Source organism: Entelurus aequoreus, linkage group LG15, assembly GCF_033978785.1.
Source record: "Entelurus aequoreus isolate RoL-2023_Sb linkage group LG15, RoL_Eaeq_v1.1, whole genome shotgun sequence".
In the NCBI taxonomy this organism is placed as follows: Eukaryota; Metazoa; Chordata; class Actinopteri; order Syngnathiformes; family Syngnathidae; genus Entelurus; species Entelurus aequoreus.
In genome coordinates, this window is record NC_084745.1 from 19,343,608 (window position 1) to 19,361,107 (window position 17,500).

General features: G+C 39.0%; 1 protein-coding gene across 3 annotated transcripts in view; it reads right to left on the minus strand.

Moving 5' to 3' along the window:
- Positions 1-17,500, minus strand: part of LOC133629912 (RNA-binding Raly-like protein) — a 201,622-nt gene that overhangs the window by 29,601 nt on the left and 154,521 nt on the right. For all 3 annotated transcript variants that reach the window (XM_062021028.1, XM_062021030.1, XM_062021029.1), the window contains exons 3-4: positions 2,390-2,465; positions 1,650-1,712 (exon numbers count right to left, since the gene is read on the minus strand). In XM_062021028.1, the coding sequence (XP_061877012.1) occupies positions 1,650-1,712; positions 2,390-2,465 (139 nt within the window). The remainder of the gene's footprint in view (positions 1-1,649; positions 1,713-2,389; positions 2,466-17,500) is intronic.

The following is a 17,500-nucleotide window of genomic DNA, read 5'->3' on the forward strand; positions in this document are numbered from 1 at the left end:
GTAAGAACTTAAAAGATAGAGTTGAGGGAGACCACGCCTGCAAAAATACCTACTGTCAATGATCCACTTTATAACTGCTGTTTTTAGAAATCTGCTTAAACCAGTAGTTTAATTTAATAATAAAACATTTTTTTTATCATTTTTATTTTTTTAAATTAATTCTTGTGTGGCCCGGTACCAATCTATCCACGGACCAGTACCAGGCCGTGGCCCGGTGGTTAGGGACCACTTCTCTAAATGACTGCTGTTTTTAGGAATCTAATGCAAAAATGCCGTTCAAAGATCCTCAGTATGACAGTAGCATTAGGAAGTTTTTAAAATACCTACCTGTTAATGATTCACTTTATAACTGCTGTTTTTAGAAATCTGCTTAAAACACTAGTCAACAATCATCTATAGCTGTGGTCCCCAACCACCGGGCCGTGGCCCGGTACCGGTCCGTGGACCGATTGGTACGGGGCCGCACAAGAAATAAAAAAAATAAAATGTATTTTTATTTTTTATTAAATCAACGTAAAAAACCACAATATATACATTATATATCAATATAGATCAATACAGTCTGCAGGAATACAGTCCGTAAGCACACATGATTGTATTTCTTTATGAAAAAAACAAAAATAAAATAAAAATAAAATACCACCCCCCCTTCCCCCCGGTAAATTTTCAAGCGTTGACCGGTCCGCAGCTACAAAAAGGTTGGGGACCACTGATCTATAGGACATAAGCATTTTGCAATTTTTAGGGCCCTAATGCCAAAGATTCTTCATTTGACTGCTGTTTTTAGGAATCTGCTCAAAAACACAAATCAAAGATCCCCTAAATGACTGCAGTTTGTATAAATCTGCTTAAAACAGTGGTTATCGATTCTCTAAAGAACTGCTGTTATTAGGAATCTGCTTAAAAACACAAAACAAAGATCCTCTAAATGACTGCTGTTTGTAGGAATCTGCTTAAAACACTAGTCAAATATTATCTGCATGAGAGCAGCATTTTGCAGGCACTACTGTCATACACCTTTTATAAAACTGCTGTTTTTAGGAATCTGCCTAAAAACACTAGTCAAAGAGCCTTTTTGACCACAATTTTTAGGAATTTGCTTAAAAACACCAGTAAAAATCCTCTATATCAGTGGTCCCCAACCACTGGTCCGCGGATCGATTGGTACCGGGTTGCACAAGAAATAAAAAAATAAAAAACATTTTTTATTTTTTTAATTAAATCAACATAAAAAACACAAGATACACTTACAATTAGTGCACCAACCCATAAAACCTCCCTCCCCCATTTACACTCATTCGCACAAAAGGGTTGTTTCTTTCTGTTATTAATATTTCTGGTTCCTACATTATATATCAATATAGATCAATACAGTCTGCAGGGATAGCACACGATTGTATTTTTTTCATGTCAGTGGGACAAATTTTCAAGCGTTGAACGGTCCGCAGTTACAAAAAGGTTGGGGACCACTGCTCTATATGACTGCTGTTTCTACAAATCTGCTTCAAAAACGCATGTCACATGTTTTGAACTGAACTTCATGGGCCGCCAGTTAAATAGCTTTGCTTTACAACTTGATTGGAATAATTTGAGTGTTGGCGCCACAGTGAGATTGCGTCCTTGCGAGGCACCATTGGAAGGCCACATACCTGCTGTAGAAGTCATCTCTGTAGTACTCGTAGTCAAATTCATAACCACTGTGGGAGAGGGGGCTAGATGGAGAGAGAGAGAGAGAGAGAGAGATAGAGAGAGAGAGAGAGAGAGAGAGAGAAAGAGAGAGAGAGAGATAGAGAAATTGAGTTTTTTCTTATTCTGAGGATTCCAATCTGGACCTGTCAGGAGCAAAGCGGATCAAACTGCAGCGGTTTTGACTCGAATGGACGCGCTGCGGTTTTCCGCCGGAGGCTTGGAGGAAGTTAAGCAGCAAGACGCTTGCACACACACACATGCACAAGCACGCACACACACAATCAACCGTGCGAAGACAGCAGATCAAATAAGTATAGAGGGAGACGTAAAGTCAATGAGAGAGGAGGGAGGAATCAAAAATCAATGCAAAAGCTTCACCAGTGATAAGTTTGAAATGTAGGAAATAATAAATAATGACTAATAATGTATTGCTGCTTAAAATATTTTTGATTAAAATGACAAAATTTGCATTTCCATTTATGGCATAATTACATTTTATATTCCGCATGCTCAGAGATAACATGCAAATGAAGCCACAAATGAATACATTAGAAAGCTAATTCAAAGTGGGAATGAATATGAGCTTTACCAAGGTCTATTTCAGCAGTCTGACTGGAACAAAACCCCAAATGTATACAAGCCAAGTTAACCAGACAGAACCATTTAAAAAAAAACCCAAAAAAAACAAAGACAGTCTTACCTGTAGACCGCTGAGATAGGCCTTTTGGAGACGCTTTTGGGCCTGTAGGGTTTGGGCTCGCCAGCCATGTTTATGTCTGAAAACACACACAGAAACACCAACAAAGTCATTAACAAGCCATCTAATATTCAGGGTCCAATTTCCCCTTCTTTTTTTAGCTCAGCGGGACATAACAGCAAGCTGCATATCATGCACAGTCTTGACTAAAGAATAGTATTCTTATGTGATTGTGAGATCAAAGTATGCTTATGACAATGCTAGCTCCTAGCCAGAGTTTCCTATGTTTTTTTCCTTGGTTCAACATCAGCAAGTTGAACATCATACACTGTCTTGACTAAAGACACTTCTTGAGGTGATGTTGAGTTAGGGCTGGGCGATATATCGAATATACTGTATTTTTTCGGATTATAAATCACAGTTTTTTTCATAGTTTGGCCGTGGGTGCAACATATACTCCGGAGCGGTTAATGTGTGAAATTATTAACACATTACCGTAAAATATCAAATAATATTATTTATCTCATTCGCGTAAGAGACGAAGCAAATTGCAGCAATCGTCACTCACACGTCAACCAATAAGAATTTGGCGGGGGAGGGTCATGGCAGAAGTGCATTGTGGGTCATGGGATGCTAACTGCTATATGCTACTGCCGTAGCTATTAAAATGGATCACATCAACATTGCCGGTAACTTATAAAAACTGAGAAGGACTGAACAAAAATGGCACCGTAAAGGAAATCATATACTGCAGATTACAAGCTGGACGTAGTGAAATATGCAGCAGAGAATGACAATCGAGCAGCAGAAAGAAAGGACATACCAGAGGCGACACCGGGGAGGAAGATTTCATCGGATTTAGCGATAAGGAGTGACAGATTGTTTGGTAAACGTATAGCATGTTCTATATGTTATAGTTATTTGAATGACTCTTTCCATGATGTGTTGCGTTAACATACCAGGCACGTTCTCAGTTGGTTATTTGTGCATCATATGGCGTACACTTATTCATCCTGTTCACTATTCTTTATTTATTTTAAATTGCCTATCAAATGTCTATTCTTGGTGTTGGATTTTATCAAATCAAATTCCCCCAAAAATGCGACTTATACTCCAGTGCGACGTATACCGTATTTCCTTGAATTGGCGCAGGGAATATAGTATTCGCACGTCTAGAATTACTGCCGGGTCAAACTCGTTTCTCAAAATAATTAACGCATGCTTGGCCTTATCGCCGGTTTATTATTGAAGCCGGATCAAATTCGTTTCGCAAAATATTAATTTTATTATCGCGTGTCTATAATTTTCACCGAGTCAAACTCGTTTCGCAAAATATTTAGCATATGGCTAGAACTTCCACCGGGTCAAATTCGTTACGTCACGAGTGACGCATCTGTCCTCATTTTCAAAATGGAGGAAGCTGCTTTCAGTAGTTTACAATCGCACAAAGGAAAAAAGATAAAGAGCTATTCAGTAGGATTTAAGGTCCAAGCTATTGAATACCGGTACAATATGCTAAAGAGAACAGTAAGCATCTATGTTTTATTAATATACCGTAGCTGCGTGTGTGAAATACTGTATAAGTCATTAAATGACTCCCGTCTCCTGGTGGTAGAGGGCGCTGCCGCGCTAGTGATCCTTCTTGCGACTTCCGGTACTGCAGAAGAAGTGAACACACGCAGCAAGAGATTTTTTTTTCTTCCTTCTAACATGGAGGATTACATACCGGTATCTAAAATAAAACAGTTTTCTAAACTGGACTTTCAATCAAAGCAGGAGGTAATAATTAAAGGAATATCTCCATCGAGACAGAGACTTTTAAAACGGAAAAAAGAAAATAACGAAGACTTCTATAAACAAGTTATCGATGCTTTTGGTCAGAAGGAGCTGCAAATGGACTCCATTTATAAGTACAGGTAAGACCATAATAACGTTTTTTTTAATTAAATGTGCTTTTCATGATGGTATGCTTACATCACACTCAAAGCGCACGCCTAAATTTTATGGATTCCTTTTGGTAAACGCCGGAGTGAGAAGAGGTTTTAAAATAATCACCGCATGCACGGCCATCCCGCCGGTTTCCGGTAAACGCAGGAGTGACAGGAGGTTTTAAACTAATTAACGCCCCTGCGGCTATTCAAGGAAATACGGTATATGTTTTTTTCTTTCTTTATTGTGCATTTTCGGCCGGTGCGACTTATACTCCGGAGCGACTTATAGTCCGAAAAATACGGTACTCGATATATTGCGGTTTTGTCTTTGTGCGATACAGAAAATGACTATATCGTGATATTCGAGTATACGTTCTCACACAGTTGCTTTTAGCTGCGAGCATTACACTACAGGTGTTTCTCACTCTTTCTTGTCTCTCCTTCCCACAGAGACATAAAACAAGCGCACCTTCTTACATACGTCACATACTGTCGTGCGTGCAACGTCATGCGCCCTCGCAGAGCAGAGAGGTAGCAGCATAGGTACATTAGCTGTGGTGCTAATAGAGTGGTGCGAGTGGTAATACGAGAGAAAAAGGTGTGAATCTGGTAACAAATGAAGGAAGAAGAATTAATTCCCAAGAAAAACAGCACATGGTCCATCGTCTGGCGGTGGTTTGGCTTCAAGCGGGAATATGTTAAACAGACAACCGTAATATGTCAAGTAAGCTGCAAAAGCGTTGCTACAAAAAGTAGCATTACTGCTAATTTGTAGCATCATTTGAAAAGTCACCCGCTAGAGAATGAAGAGTGTTCGTTGCCACACCCACAAAATGCCCAAGCAACCATTTCCACATCAACAACGTATGAAAAAAAAAAGTCAACAACAGGAGATAACGTCCGCAGAAACCTAACACATAGCGAAGGAAATATACTATTTGATTTCCTATTATGCAGCTAATTTTTATTTGACAGTTATTGAAATATCTTGTGTGACATCGTGCACAAAAGTGCACATTATTTGTGGCGTTCTGTACAAAAAGTGCACTTTAATTTAGTGTTGTTTTGATATGTCATCTTAGTGACATCATGCACAAAAGTGCACTCATAGCTTGTTTTAAAATGTCTCTGACAATCTTGCACTTTCTGTTTTGAAATTACATGAATGTTTGTGCCACTGCTTAATAACTGTTTAATAAATACAGTTTTGGTAAATTGACTTAGTTGTGATTTCCCTCTCTGCATGAAAGTTTAAAATTAGCATATATTAATGCAGTATGAACAAGAATGTTTTAATGTAGACACATAAAATCATCATACTGGTGTGATTATATGCATCAAGTGTTAATTCAAGGCTAAGGCAAAATATCGAGATATATAATGTGTATCGTGACATGGCCTAAAAATATTGAGATATTAATAAAAGGCCATATCGCCCAGCCCTATGTTGAGTATGCAGCTAGAGACACAAAATAAAACCTCTATTTTTCCTGCAGATTTGCTCCAATTTTGGGTACCCACCATTCTTTTTTGTTGAGCGAAACAAAAAATCTAGCTAAAGAATCATATTGTTAAGTGACTGACTGTGAGATCAAAGTGCTTATCTACAATGCTACAGTAGCTCCTGTATTTGGCCACACAGTTGCTTAAATTTGAGGACCAATGTTTTCCTGTCTTTTTTCCCTTGATTCAATATCTGTCTTGTCTGAAGAAGCTTTTTTAGGCGGTGAGGAGTATGCAGTTAGAGACACAATGTAGAACCTGTATTTTCCTGCAGATTTGCTCCAATTCTGGGTACCTGTCATTCTTTTTTGTTGTACGAGACGTATAAACAAGATGCATATCAAGCACAGTCTTGACTAAAGAGTCACATTCTTATGTGACTGTGAGATCAAAATATGCCTATCTTACAATGCTAGCTCCTGGCCACAGAGTTGCTCAAATTTAAGGTCCTGCGTCTATTTCCTTGGTTTAATATTAGCAAGCTGCATATCATATACGGTCTTGTTTAAATAAGCTTCTTTAGGTGATGATGAGTATGCTGCTAGAGAAACAATGTACAGTAGAACCTGTTTTTCCTGCAGATTTACTCCAATTTTGGGTACCCGTCACTATTTTTTGTTGTGAGAGACATATAATTAAGCTGCATTTCATATACAGTCTGAGATCAAAGTATGCCTACTGTATCTTCAATGCTAGCTCTGTATTTGGCCACAGAGTTGCTCAAATTTTAGGTACAATGTTTTCCTGTTTTTTTTTTACTTGGTTTCTTTTTAGCAAGCTGCATATCATACCCTGTCTTGACTAAAGAAGCTTTCTTAGGTGTGGACGAGTAAGCAGCTAGGGGAACAAACAATGTAGAACTTGCACATATTTTGGCTTTAGTTTTTGTTCAGCGGGCCATATAATCAAGCTGCATATCGTTCAAAGTCTTGACTAAAGAAGCTCCTTTTGCGATAGTAACATCAACACATGTAGGTCCGTTATGCGAGCTGGAAAAACAACATAGCTCCACTATTTGTTCACAGATTTATGCTAATTTTGGGTTTAATTTCCTCTTCTTTCTTTTTAGTTCAGCGATACATAACAGTAAGCTGCATATTTACTAAAGCCTATCTAGGCTTATTGTCATATTTAGAAATAAAATAGCTTAATTTGTCTGTAGATGTGCAAATGAAATTTTGGGTCCAGTGTGCTGTTCGTTTGGTTCAGTGATAACAGCAAGGTGCCTGCCATGCATTGTCTTGACTAATGAGCCACAATACACTATGTATAATGATGTGGTAGGATTAGTATATCAAAAAGCTGCACACAAGAAATCCATACCACAGGATCCCTAATGAGGAGTATGAATAATTCCATTATCAAAATAAATCCGTGTAAGAAGAAAGTGACTTTAGAACAGTAGCTATAGTCAATAACGCCTCGTGATGCAGCAATGGGACGCCACTGGGCTCAAAGCAGAGAGCACACATCTGAAGCTCTCTGAAGTATTTTGGCTGTAAAACTAACTTTAGGGGAAAGACAAAATAAGTTTTGTGACCACACTAGTTGATTGAAGCGGGATTGTTTTTCTCGGGATAAGGTTGTTATGAGGTCCCCCTCTGCTTGTGGAGACAGAGCAGCTCCTGGGAGGCAAAATAAACTCAAAATGAAAGAGGCAGATGCAGCACTAGAAAAATGTATCTTTGTTGTAGACGGGAAAGTAAAACTAAACATGCAGGTTTCAGTGGCATCACCATCTAATGACCTGGCATGCATATGGCACTTTTGCAAATCTATACGAACGGGTATCACATTTTTTCTTTCAGGTCACCCTAGTGGCTCCCTGGATAATTTTTAAAAAAGGATTGAAAATGGAAAAAGGTGGGGAAAAATATTTTTTTTGTTTTAAGTATGTTTTTTGTTTGAGGACAAACATGACACAAACCTTCCCAATTATTAGAAAGCCCACTGTTTAATATGTTTGTGTGTATGCTTCACTGATGAGAGTATTTGGTGAATATCATTTTGTCCTACTAATTTCGGCGATTCTTGAACTCACCATAGTGTGGACTGTGACGCAACAGTTTGTAAAATCTTCCACTCCTTTGTCTCATTTTTTCCACCAAACGTTTTATGCTGTGTGTGAATGCACAAAGGTGCGCTTTGTTGATGTTTTTGACTTGTTGGAGTGCTAATCAGGCATATATGGTCAGTGCATGACTGCAAGCTAATCAATGCTAACATGCTATTTAGGCTAGCTGTATGTATATACTGCATCATTATGCCTCCTTTAATATTCTTTACTTTTATACTCTTTGTATATAATTTAGTTTTGCATGTCTCATGCCACACTATCTGTATGTAATATTGGCTGCGTTTCTGATAGTTGTTTGTGTGCCATGTTGTTCCAGACCACAGCAAACATTACCTAGCTTGCCAAAGATTGTAATAAATCTATTAAAAGAAGACAACCTGTTATTTTCTTTAACTTGGAGACACACATCTATACCTTTGGCCAATAAACGCCAGTAATTTCCAGGGGTTATCTTACCTTCTGAGTAGCCTCTGATTTACTAAAGGTTTCTAATGTTGTAAAAATGTGTAGAATAAATATTAAATTTCAACATTTCTGTCAACGAAGATTTGCGTCAGCCTGCAACACAGCCATTTTGATAGTAGGCTATTATAGCTAATAAAGACACTTACATCATGTGTTGCCTTCATTATAAGACTTATATACAGCTTTTAATTTTTTGCGGCTCCAGACAGATTAGTTTTTTGTATTTTTGATGGCTCTTTCAACATTATGGGTTGCCGACCCCCGTACAAGGCCTTTGTGGCGTTAACAACACAAGCAGCAGAGGAGGAAACTCATTCTCCCGATGCGACATAGAGTCATTGCAGCGGAACAGCACAGAGGCAGAAACGAGCTGCCGGCGAGCTGTGTCAGCGCCGTCTCTCAGGAGAGACGGGAATAAATCCCGCACTCAGTATGTTTACATGCACTAAAAAAAAACTAAATATTGTATGAACTAGCTGGAAACCATCTTTTCATATAAACATCTTAACCAGATCATGTTGGACTTTTTAAAGACTGGATTAAAATACATCGATGATGCAATTGGAAATCAGTTCCCTCTTGTATTACAGTGGTACCTCAACTTAAGAGTGTTTTGAGATAAGAGCTATTTATCGGCTAATTGTTATGCATTAAGTTGCAAGCAAAATCTTTTTGCTAAAAGCATCCAAGCCATTAGTATCTACGAGAGGCACACAGCATTTGCCAGCGGTCGGATTAGAGATAGAGCCTGTAAACAGAAACTTAACACACGTGTGAAAAAATAAAATTTATTCAGGACATTAATTAGAGCATGTAAACATACTGCTACGCCTCCCGATACAACGACATCGTTTTATGCAGAGCGAGTGTGATACGTGGTTAATACATCTTCCGGTTACTCAATGACCCGATTCTCCCCTGAGCCACGCCGTCCCACGGACAACGTAATGGTGATAGATGGAGCAGTCAGCGGCGTCAAAGAGGGGGGTGGAGGGCTAGGAGGGGATGTTGTACAGGGACCCAAAGCATCGGCGGGGCTCTGGGCTTTTGTAAATTTCTAAAAAAAAAATTCTGCCCTTTAAATATATAATTGATTAAAAAAAAAGATGTCATAAATGTGAATATAAAAAAATATATATCCCTGAAAGTGCAGTAATAAGCTTGCTTAAATCTAATTTAAAATGTCTAAAAATTAGGGGTGTAACGGTACGTGTATTTGTATTGAACCGTTTCGGTACGGGGGTTCCGGTTCGGTTCGGAGGTGTACCGAACGGGTTTAATATAACATATTAAGTAGCGTAACGCACGTTGTGTAAACAATGCACACCGAGGCACAACACACGGCTTACTAGCAACGACCGGGCTACGATAGACTGACAATATGTCCTCTTTTTTCACCGGACATGTCCTCTTTTGCTGAGCTGTCAGGGCGGAGTTTCTTAAATGCTTCAAATGTGCCGGCATTTTGAGTTAGGGTTGCTTGTATTTTCAATGTACTGTAGCGTCCAGAAGAAGTGCACACCAAGTCTGACGCTCTTTTTAAACTTTTATTGAGCAACTTATACTAACACAGCTCAACTTATCTCGTTCCTTCCACACGCACGTCTATCCTCACTCCTCATTTCCGCAACAACAACGCTTCCTCCTTCTTCGCCAATCACCTTACAGGCGTGCTACGTTCACAACAATGGGAATTCTGAATATCACTCACTCAAGAACACAACATCAACTTCAGCATGTCGTTACACTACGTTCAGGGTTAAGAAGGGGTAAAAAACTAAACAAATTGTGCGCGCACCAGCATTCGTGAGGGAGGGGCAGAGACAGAGAGAGCGAGAGAGTCATGATAAACGCGCATGCGTCGCCAGGCTCTGCTTTTTATCCATAGATTTATCAGATTTAATTTTTTATTATCAATAGCAGGGGTGTCACAGCTAATGTTTTAAAGGCCCATGGCACATTCTAAAAATACTATTAAAATAAACAAAAACATAACAAAAGTGAAATAAAAAAGCTTAAAGGTGAAATGTAATTTAGAAAAAGTTGCAATGCTGACTAATAAAACAAAGCTGTTTTTTTTTCTTTCAAACTGTCATTGCTCAAAACATAATATTGAATCAAAATCAATGTTATTATGAATTATTGACCTATCCAAGGTTCCGATTACTTCCCATCAAATATTCCACTAAGAAAAATATTTTTGGTGGAAGATTTTGCAAATTTGGTAAATAAATAACCCAAAAATGTATATTTTGTTGTTTTCTTACTGTACCGAAAATTAACCGAACCGTGACCTCTAAACCGAGGTACGTACAGAACCGAAATGTTTGTGTACCGTTACACCCCTACTAAAAATACCTACACCCCCTATCCAAAATATCAAACCACTTAACACAGACGTCATAACGTCATCAAAGCTCGCCATCAAACATTCACACACAGCACCGGCACTTTGGAACAAAAATGAGGTGATGGAAGAAAGGTAAAAATATAATTTCTCATAACTGCAGTGAGTTCAAAGACACTCGATTAAAGTTAAAAAGAGAGGTGTCACTAGTTTCTAAAGACAGAGGGAGACTTGACTACCAGGAGATGCAGTAATAATAATATAAACATATTACTTTTGATGTATTATTATTATTATGACTCGTATTATCCACTGACGCTAATCCTTTTTGTTTCAGCTAATCTCTACTTTACACTCTGAACTAAAGGGAAACTTGACATATTCATAATCATATTTAAAGTGGAACTACACTTTTTTATTTTAGTTTGCCTATCGTTCACAATCATTACGAGAGACAAGGGTTAAAGATAATAAAAAATGCTTGAAAGATGCGGCTAACAGTAGTCATCGTTGTAGCCTTCAATATTTAGAATTTTTATCGTAAGGATTGCCGGAACTGATATCCTCAGCACAATTATTTTCGTTTACACAGCAGTGCATTTCCGACTTCCGGCAACAAATGTGAGTTGTACTTCTGGAAACAAACGTGTGTGTTTTCTAATCATGGCATACTTGGTAACAGACAAACAAAGATCACTATTTTTGGACCAATGAGGATTCACAAGCTTATCTTTTTGAAGCTGAATATACAGAGGATGAACTACTGCTTATAGAGGCGGGCACGAAAGGAAGGGTGAGCTGTTTTATCAGGTCGGCGTGATTTTGACGCTGTAAATGTGGAACTTTGAGCCAAGCTATTTCAACATAAATGAAGTGGTTACCCTAAATAATCCGGAAAAAACGTCCCCGGCCAGCTGAACCAAACGCACAGCTGTCCATGGAGTGAGTCACCTTAATATCGATCTTGATATACGTCATGCGTGTTATTACAACTACAGTACATACGCTGTCAAGCTAGCTGTGTACAAACAAAATCATTAAATGTGGGCTCATACTTTATAGATACTCTAATATGATTGTTCATATTTTTTGTCCTATCGCATTGTGTTGGGCATTACAAACTCGAACGTGATTTGGGTGCTGATGTAGAAGCTATCTTATCTCTCGCCGTAGCTAGCTTTTACGGCTATACTATAGCATAGCGATGTGTTACTCCGCTGGAAAAATAGTTCCTCAGTGTTCGCTCTTACAATAACAATGTCGCTACAGCTTGGGTATTATACAGGTTACGAAACTTAAATTAAGTATTGTTGGCTGTTTTTGAATGCTAAAAATTATATAGAGCCGATTTTTACATGCTCTACTGCAAAAAAAACCTAAAACTTTTGTCTTGTTCTCAAAAGGATTGTAAATAGGCAAAATTCTAGAAAAAAAGTGCACTTCCCCTTTAGGTGAATAATGACAGGTTATATGATGATTTAAATTCATATTCTGGCCACTATACAGTATATTGACTTTGTAGGGTTTTTTTTTTCAGAAAAAAAACATTATTTAGGGGGTTTAATTAGATATGTTTGAGATATGTTATTATTACCATCATTAAAGAGTCAAAAACCTAATTAACTATTTTAAAAAGCTGGTTTTAACCAAATTCATGAGATAATTAGTTTTTTAGTGCATGTGCAAGTGTGTGTGTGTGTCTGGGGCGTCATTGTTGGGTTTTATGGTGGGATAGGGGGCCCTTTAGGAGACTTGTGTATGGGGGACCACAATTTGGTGCTATGCTTTTGGTAGTAGTTATAATATTAATATTCCTTGTCTTGAAAATAGTTTTCTAAATACAGGTCTTGAAAAACAGCGGTCGTCTTATGTTTGGGTCAATACATTCCATTAAAGTTTGGCCACTAATGCCTCTGAATGAAACAAATCCACTGTCTGGTCTAAAGGTCCCAAGGGAACTGGAGATGGAACAATGAAATCACAACAGATCCTCCAAGAAAACAAGAATTTGTGACTCCCCGAAGGAACCAGTCTGTGCGTTTTATTGGTCTCATTTGTTGAGCCGTCCCCTGGACACCTCGCTATCATGCTCTCTGTCTTCATGTAATCCCTCATTGTCTCGTTGGCCTTATCTATCGCTTTCATCGCTTAATATCCAGCATCTCTATCTCATATCCAGTATTGCATTTTACTGTCGGGTATCGGCTGCGTTGCGGTTAAGCCAAGAAAACTAGCTTGTCGTTAGCTCGCGAGGGGCCGACCTGAGCACTGGGAGAGGAGGCTTTGAATAAATCAGGGATGAAAGCTGCACCATATGGCAACATATTGCCGGGGAATCGTCAGGCTGAAAGAACGCTCAGGTGAAAATTACCCCCCAAAAATTGAAGGACAAATGGAGGCTTTCGAGGATGAGACTGTGTCTCCTGCTGAGGGCACAAGGAATCGCAATCTCACTGAAGGTTTTACCTTTGCTTCTCTCACTGTGGGCTCGGGCTAACCGCCTGAGACTCAAGAGGGAAGCTAAAAGCCTGATTCGAGGGGGGTTGGGTCATCGCAAGGTCAGAGTAAGAGAGATGGGATGATTGTCTTATCTGGCTGTGTGAAAGAACCTGTTTGTATTCACTGCCTGACGTAGGACACGTTAAAAATCCACTCGTCTTGGAAGATTCCTTTCAGTGTTATGACAAATTGCTCCGTTTCTGCAAGGTCATTTGCGGAAACACAGATGAGTCACACGATTATGAATCACAAATGATTTTGGATGCAGGCGTTTCTTAAAAGTCGGAGACTTCACCATGACAACTGGCTGGATGGGGCCTAATCGCGCTTGAACAGCGGTAACTTATGGTTACCACTGGGTGACAATCAAAATGATTTCTTGTTTAAAATCAGCAAAAGCGAAGAAGTACATTTGTTTTATGGAGTAGAAAAAGCAAAGGGAACTTAGGGACTGTGGGGTCAATGGTGTAGTGTATTGAACAGTTGGATTTAACACTGTAGGGAACATAAATGAAATGTAGAATAAATTAAAAAAAACTATATACATATAGTATGTACATAAAGCACAAGCAACACTGTTTTCCTTAACAGCATATGCGTCACAGATTGTTCCTTTTGTTCTTTACCAGCAAAGTTATTCACAACCTCAGAATAATCAAAGACTCAGTCTGACCTGATGCCCAGGTGGATGCAATAAAAAGAAAATGGAAAGTTACTTCAAGATTTGGCTCCTTGTGGGTTGACTTGCCACTACCACTGTCCTCTGAAGCAACACTCTGTAGACCAGGGAAACAGCAGAAGACAGTCCACTTCAAAGACTTGACAATTCCAACGCAGACATACACAGGGATTAAAAAGATTTGGCCTGGAAAGGCCAAACAAAATGGATTATCTAATATAATATAAGATGCATTCAACCAAGCAGTATTACTTCAATTGTGCACAATAATAGTCACAACATACCAGAAATCAGATAACAATAAGTGATATTCACAATATAACAAAAATAACAGAATTTTAGATGTATCTTGTCATTCCGCTGTTCGAACAGCTCACACACGGTGTATCGCAACTCACCTTGTAGCAACAGGTGATTATTCTCAACGATAACTCTAACCCTAACCCCTGCAAAGACATTTTGCTTAATGCATGTCATTAGGCCCCGATTTTTGTTGCCCTAAGTGACAGATCTGATTTTATTTGCCAGTCTAAACCCTCCAAAGTGCTTCAAATCTGATCTTTTCGCATCAGATTCAGGCCACATCATGAGGTAGTCCAAATCCGATTGGAATCTGATCTTTTCAAATGTGACTACAGTCTAAACGCAATGCGACCTAAATGCGACCCATGTGTGACTGTTTCGTCAGCTTTGGGCAGACTACGTCATTTGTGTGCGCGGGAAAAGAAGCAGCCTGCCAGTGGAAGTGGATACTTCATCACAACATCCGGTTTCAGTGAGCAAAGTCTATTTTCGACAGCTGAATTTTCGGTGCATCACTAGTTAATAGTGCGCAAATAATAGGCTATATGTAATATATATTTTCATTCCGAAGAAATAGCGATTGTTAAAGGACCGGAATTGACACTGTGGTGTATTTGCTTACATGTGACTTGAAAAATAAAGCTAAGATTGATCCACGCTGATGTCCATGCTTCCTATACTTAACAGCCATAAAAGATTAGAACCCTCCCAAATATATTACATTGTATAAATCCATTCATACTAGGGATTTAAAGGTATTATAAATACCGCGGTATTTCGGTTTCAAAGTCTTCCCAATAATACATTGACGTGTAACGGTATCAAACGAAAACTTGATGAGTGTAGTTTTCTTTTGGCGTATTAGCGTTTGTAGATAAACTACATCTCCCAGAATCCTCTGCGCAGGTAGGGTCGTTGAACGTCGTAAGCAGGAAGTGCAGTGTGTTCGAACTCGTCAGTTGTTTTTTGGACATGAAATATTTCCGTAACTGGTTGAGTTATATTGCGAACAAACAGACAAACAAGCCCAGGCCAAAACATAACGTTTTCGGCGGAGGTAAGAAAGTGTGCGTACTGCAAAGCGAAGCGCGCCACTTTCGTTTCGAGCTTTCCAAGGCGACACAGAGCCAGCCGGTCTTGTCGCGACGCACGGAGTCAGCAAAAAAAAAAAAGTTCTGCGTGGGAAATAAGAGTAAACTAAAAAGCTACTTATTAATACATTCTCAATCCATCCCTCTATTTTTCAACTGTTTGTCTGTCAATGTTGCGAGGGGGCTGGAGCCTATTTTAGCTGCACTCGGGCAGAAGGCAGGGCTGGACAAGTGGCCACCTCAAACCGTCACACAGAAAATATTTTTGAAGCCAGCGAAGCCAAACAGCAGTTTGTGAGGTATTTACATTATTAAACGTTATATTGTTAGTTAACTTTTCTGAGAAACAACATTTTCCAGGCTGAAATAAAAAATTACCACTATAGAGGACACTAAACTCTACATTATTGATTGACACTTGTTACACTGGATGTTTACATTGTTACTTTAAAGACATCAACTGTATGTTATTCTTTTTAATATTTGCTTGAAACAGGAGATGTTCCTGCACAATTATTTATAATAATAATAATAATAATGGATTAGATTTTATATCGCGCTTTTCTATTATTAGATACTCAAAGCGCTCACAGAGAAGTGGGAACCCATCATTCATTCACACATGGTGGTGGTAAGCTACATTTCTAGCCACAGCTGCCCTGGAGTAGACTGATGGAAGCGAGGCTGCCAGTTTGCGCCTACGGCCCCTCCGACCACCACCTATCATTCATTCATCATTCATTCACCAGTGTGAGCGGCACCGGGGGAAAGGGTGACGTGTCCTGCCCAAGGACACAACGGCAGCAATTTGGATGTCAAGAGGCGATGAGCGAACCTGCAACCCTCAGGTTTCTGGCACGGCCGCTCTATCCACTGCGCCATACCGCCCCAATTATTTGCACTTAGAAATACTTGTTTGCAGTAAGAAATATGATTAGAACATTTAGCATTATGTTTATGTTCGCGCCTTGCATGGCAGCTCCCGCCATCAGTGTGTGAATGGGTGAATGTGGAAATACTGTCAAAGCGCTTTGAGTACCTTGAAGGTAGAAAAGCGCTATACAAGTATAACCCATTCATCATTCATTCAATTACAGTATGCGTGTTTATCCTAAACATTCCTGCCACTTCATTTTACACACTATGGCATTTTCAAAATATATATTTTTTTGGCCATATCTCGCTATAATATCGTACTTTGAGATTTTGAACCGCTACATCCTTAATTCATACATTATATTATTTTAATTTATTTTCACGTTAAAAAACAGTAATTTTTAAGTTGTGGCGACCATATCTACGGTAGTGACTTTAATTTTATTTTGTAGTAGTGGTAGCGACTTTCTTAGCTACATTGGGGCCTGTGCGCGTTTACACTGGGGTCAGATAAAGATGACATTTTACTTGCAGTGTAAACAGTCATCTGGAAAAAAATCTGATCTAGAAAAAAAATCAGATTTAGGCCACTTTGGCCTGCGGTGTAAACATAGTCATGTTTATTAACCAATTGTCAATCAAATTCTATCCTTCTGTATATCGCCCTTGAAGAGACATGGGCTTCTTAGCCAGGCTCTCTGCTTTCATGTCCAGCTGAAAAACAAAATATGAGGCTGGAGGTTTGTGTAGTGACCTGTGCCATGGATAATACAAACAGTCACAGAGCTTTTTCGGTCATCAGCTCACACTGTGGACATATTTCCGTTTGAACTGCAACTGCCGCTAGGGAAAATAAAAATGGTCGACTCTCGCAGATATCTCCTGAAAAACCTCTACCATGTATGGAGATATCCGTTGTGTCACAAAATAGAGGAAAATCTCAAACGGCTTGTTCGGATTATTGTTATTTATGAATATCCCCTTAACGCCTCTATGGTTTGAATTGACATTTTCAGCACTTATGGGGATCCCAAATACACAAAACCAGGTTCGAACAATCAAGAAAAGTGGGTGACCCCTCTAACCCAGTGGCGGGCCGTGCGTTTCCCACCAAGGCCTTCAGTGATGTCCGACTTCGATGATTACCTCTCAAAATACCATCACTGATGTCACCACATGACCATTGCTGGAGAAATACTATACAGGAACACATTTACGCACTACTGGTGTACAAAACGGGTTATTTTCTGGCGCATTTAAAAATCAATAAACCCGCATCAGCAATTAAAACATATCTTATTAAAATTGCAAAAAAACATATTAAACGTGAAAAAATTAAGAAA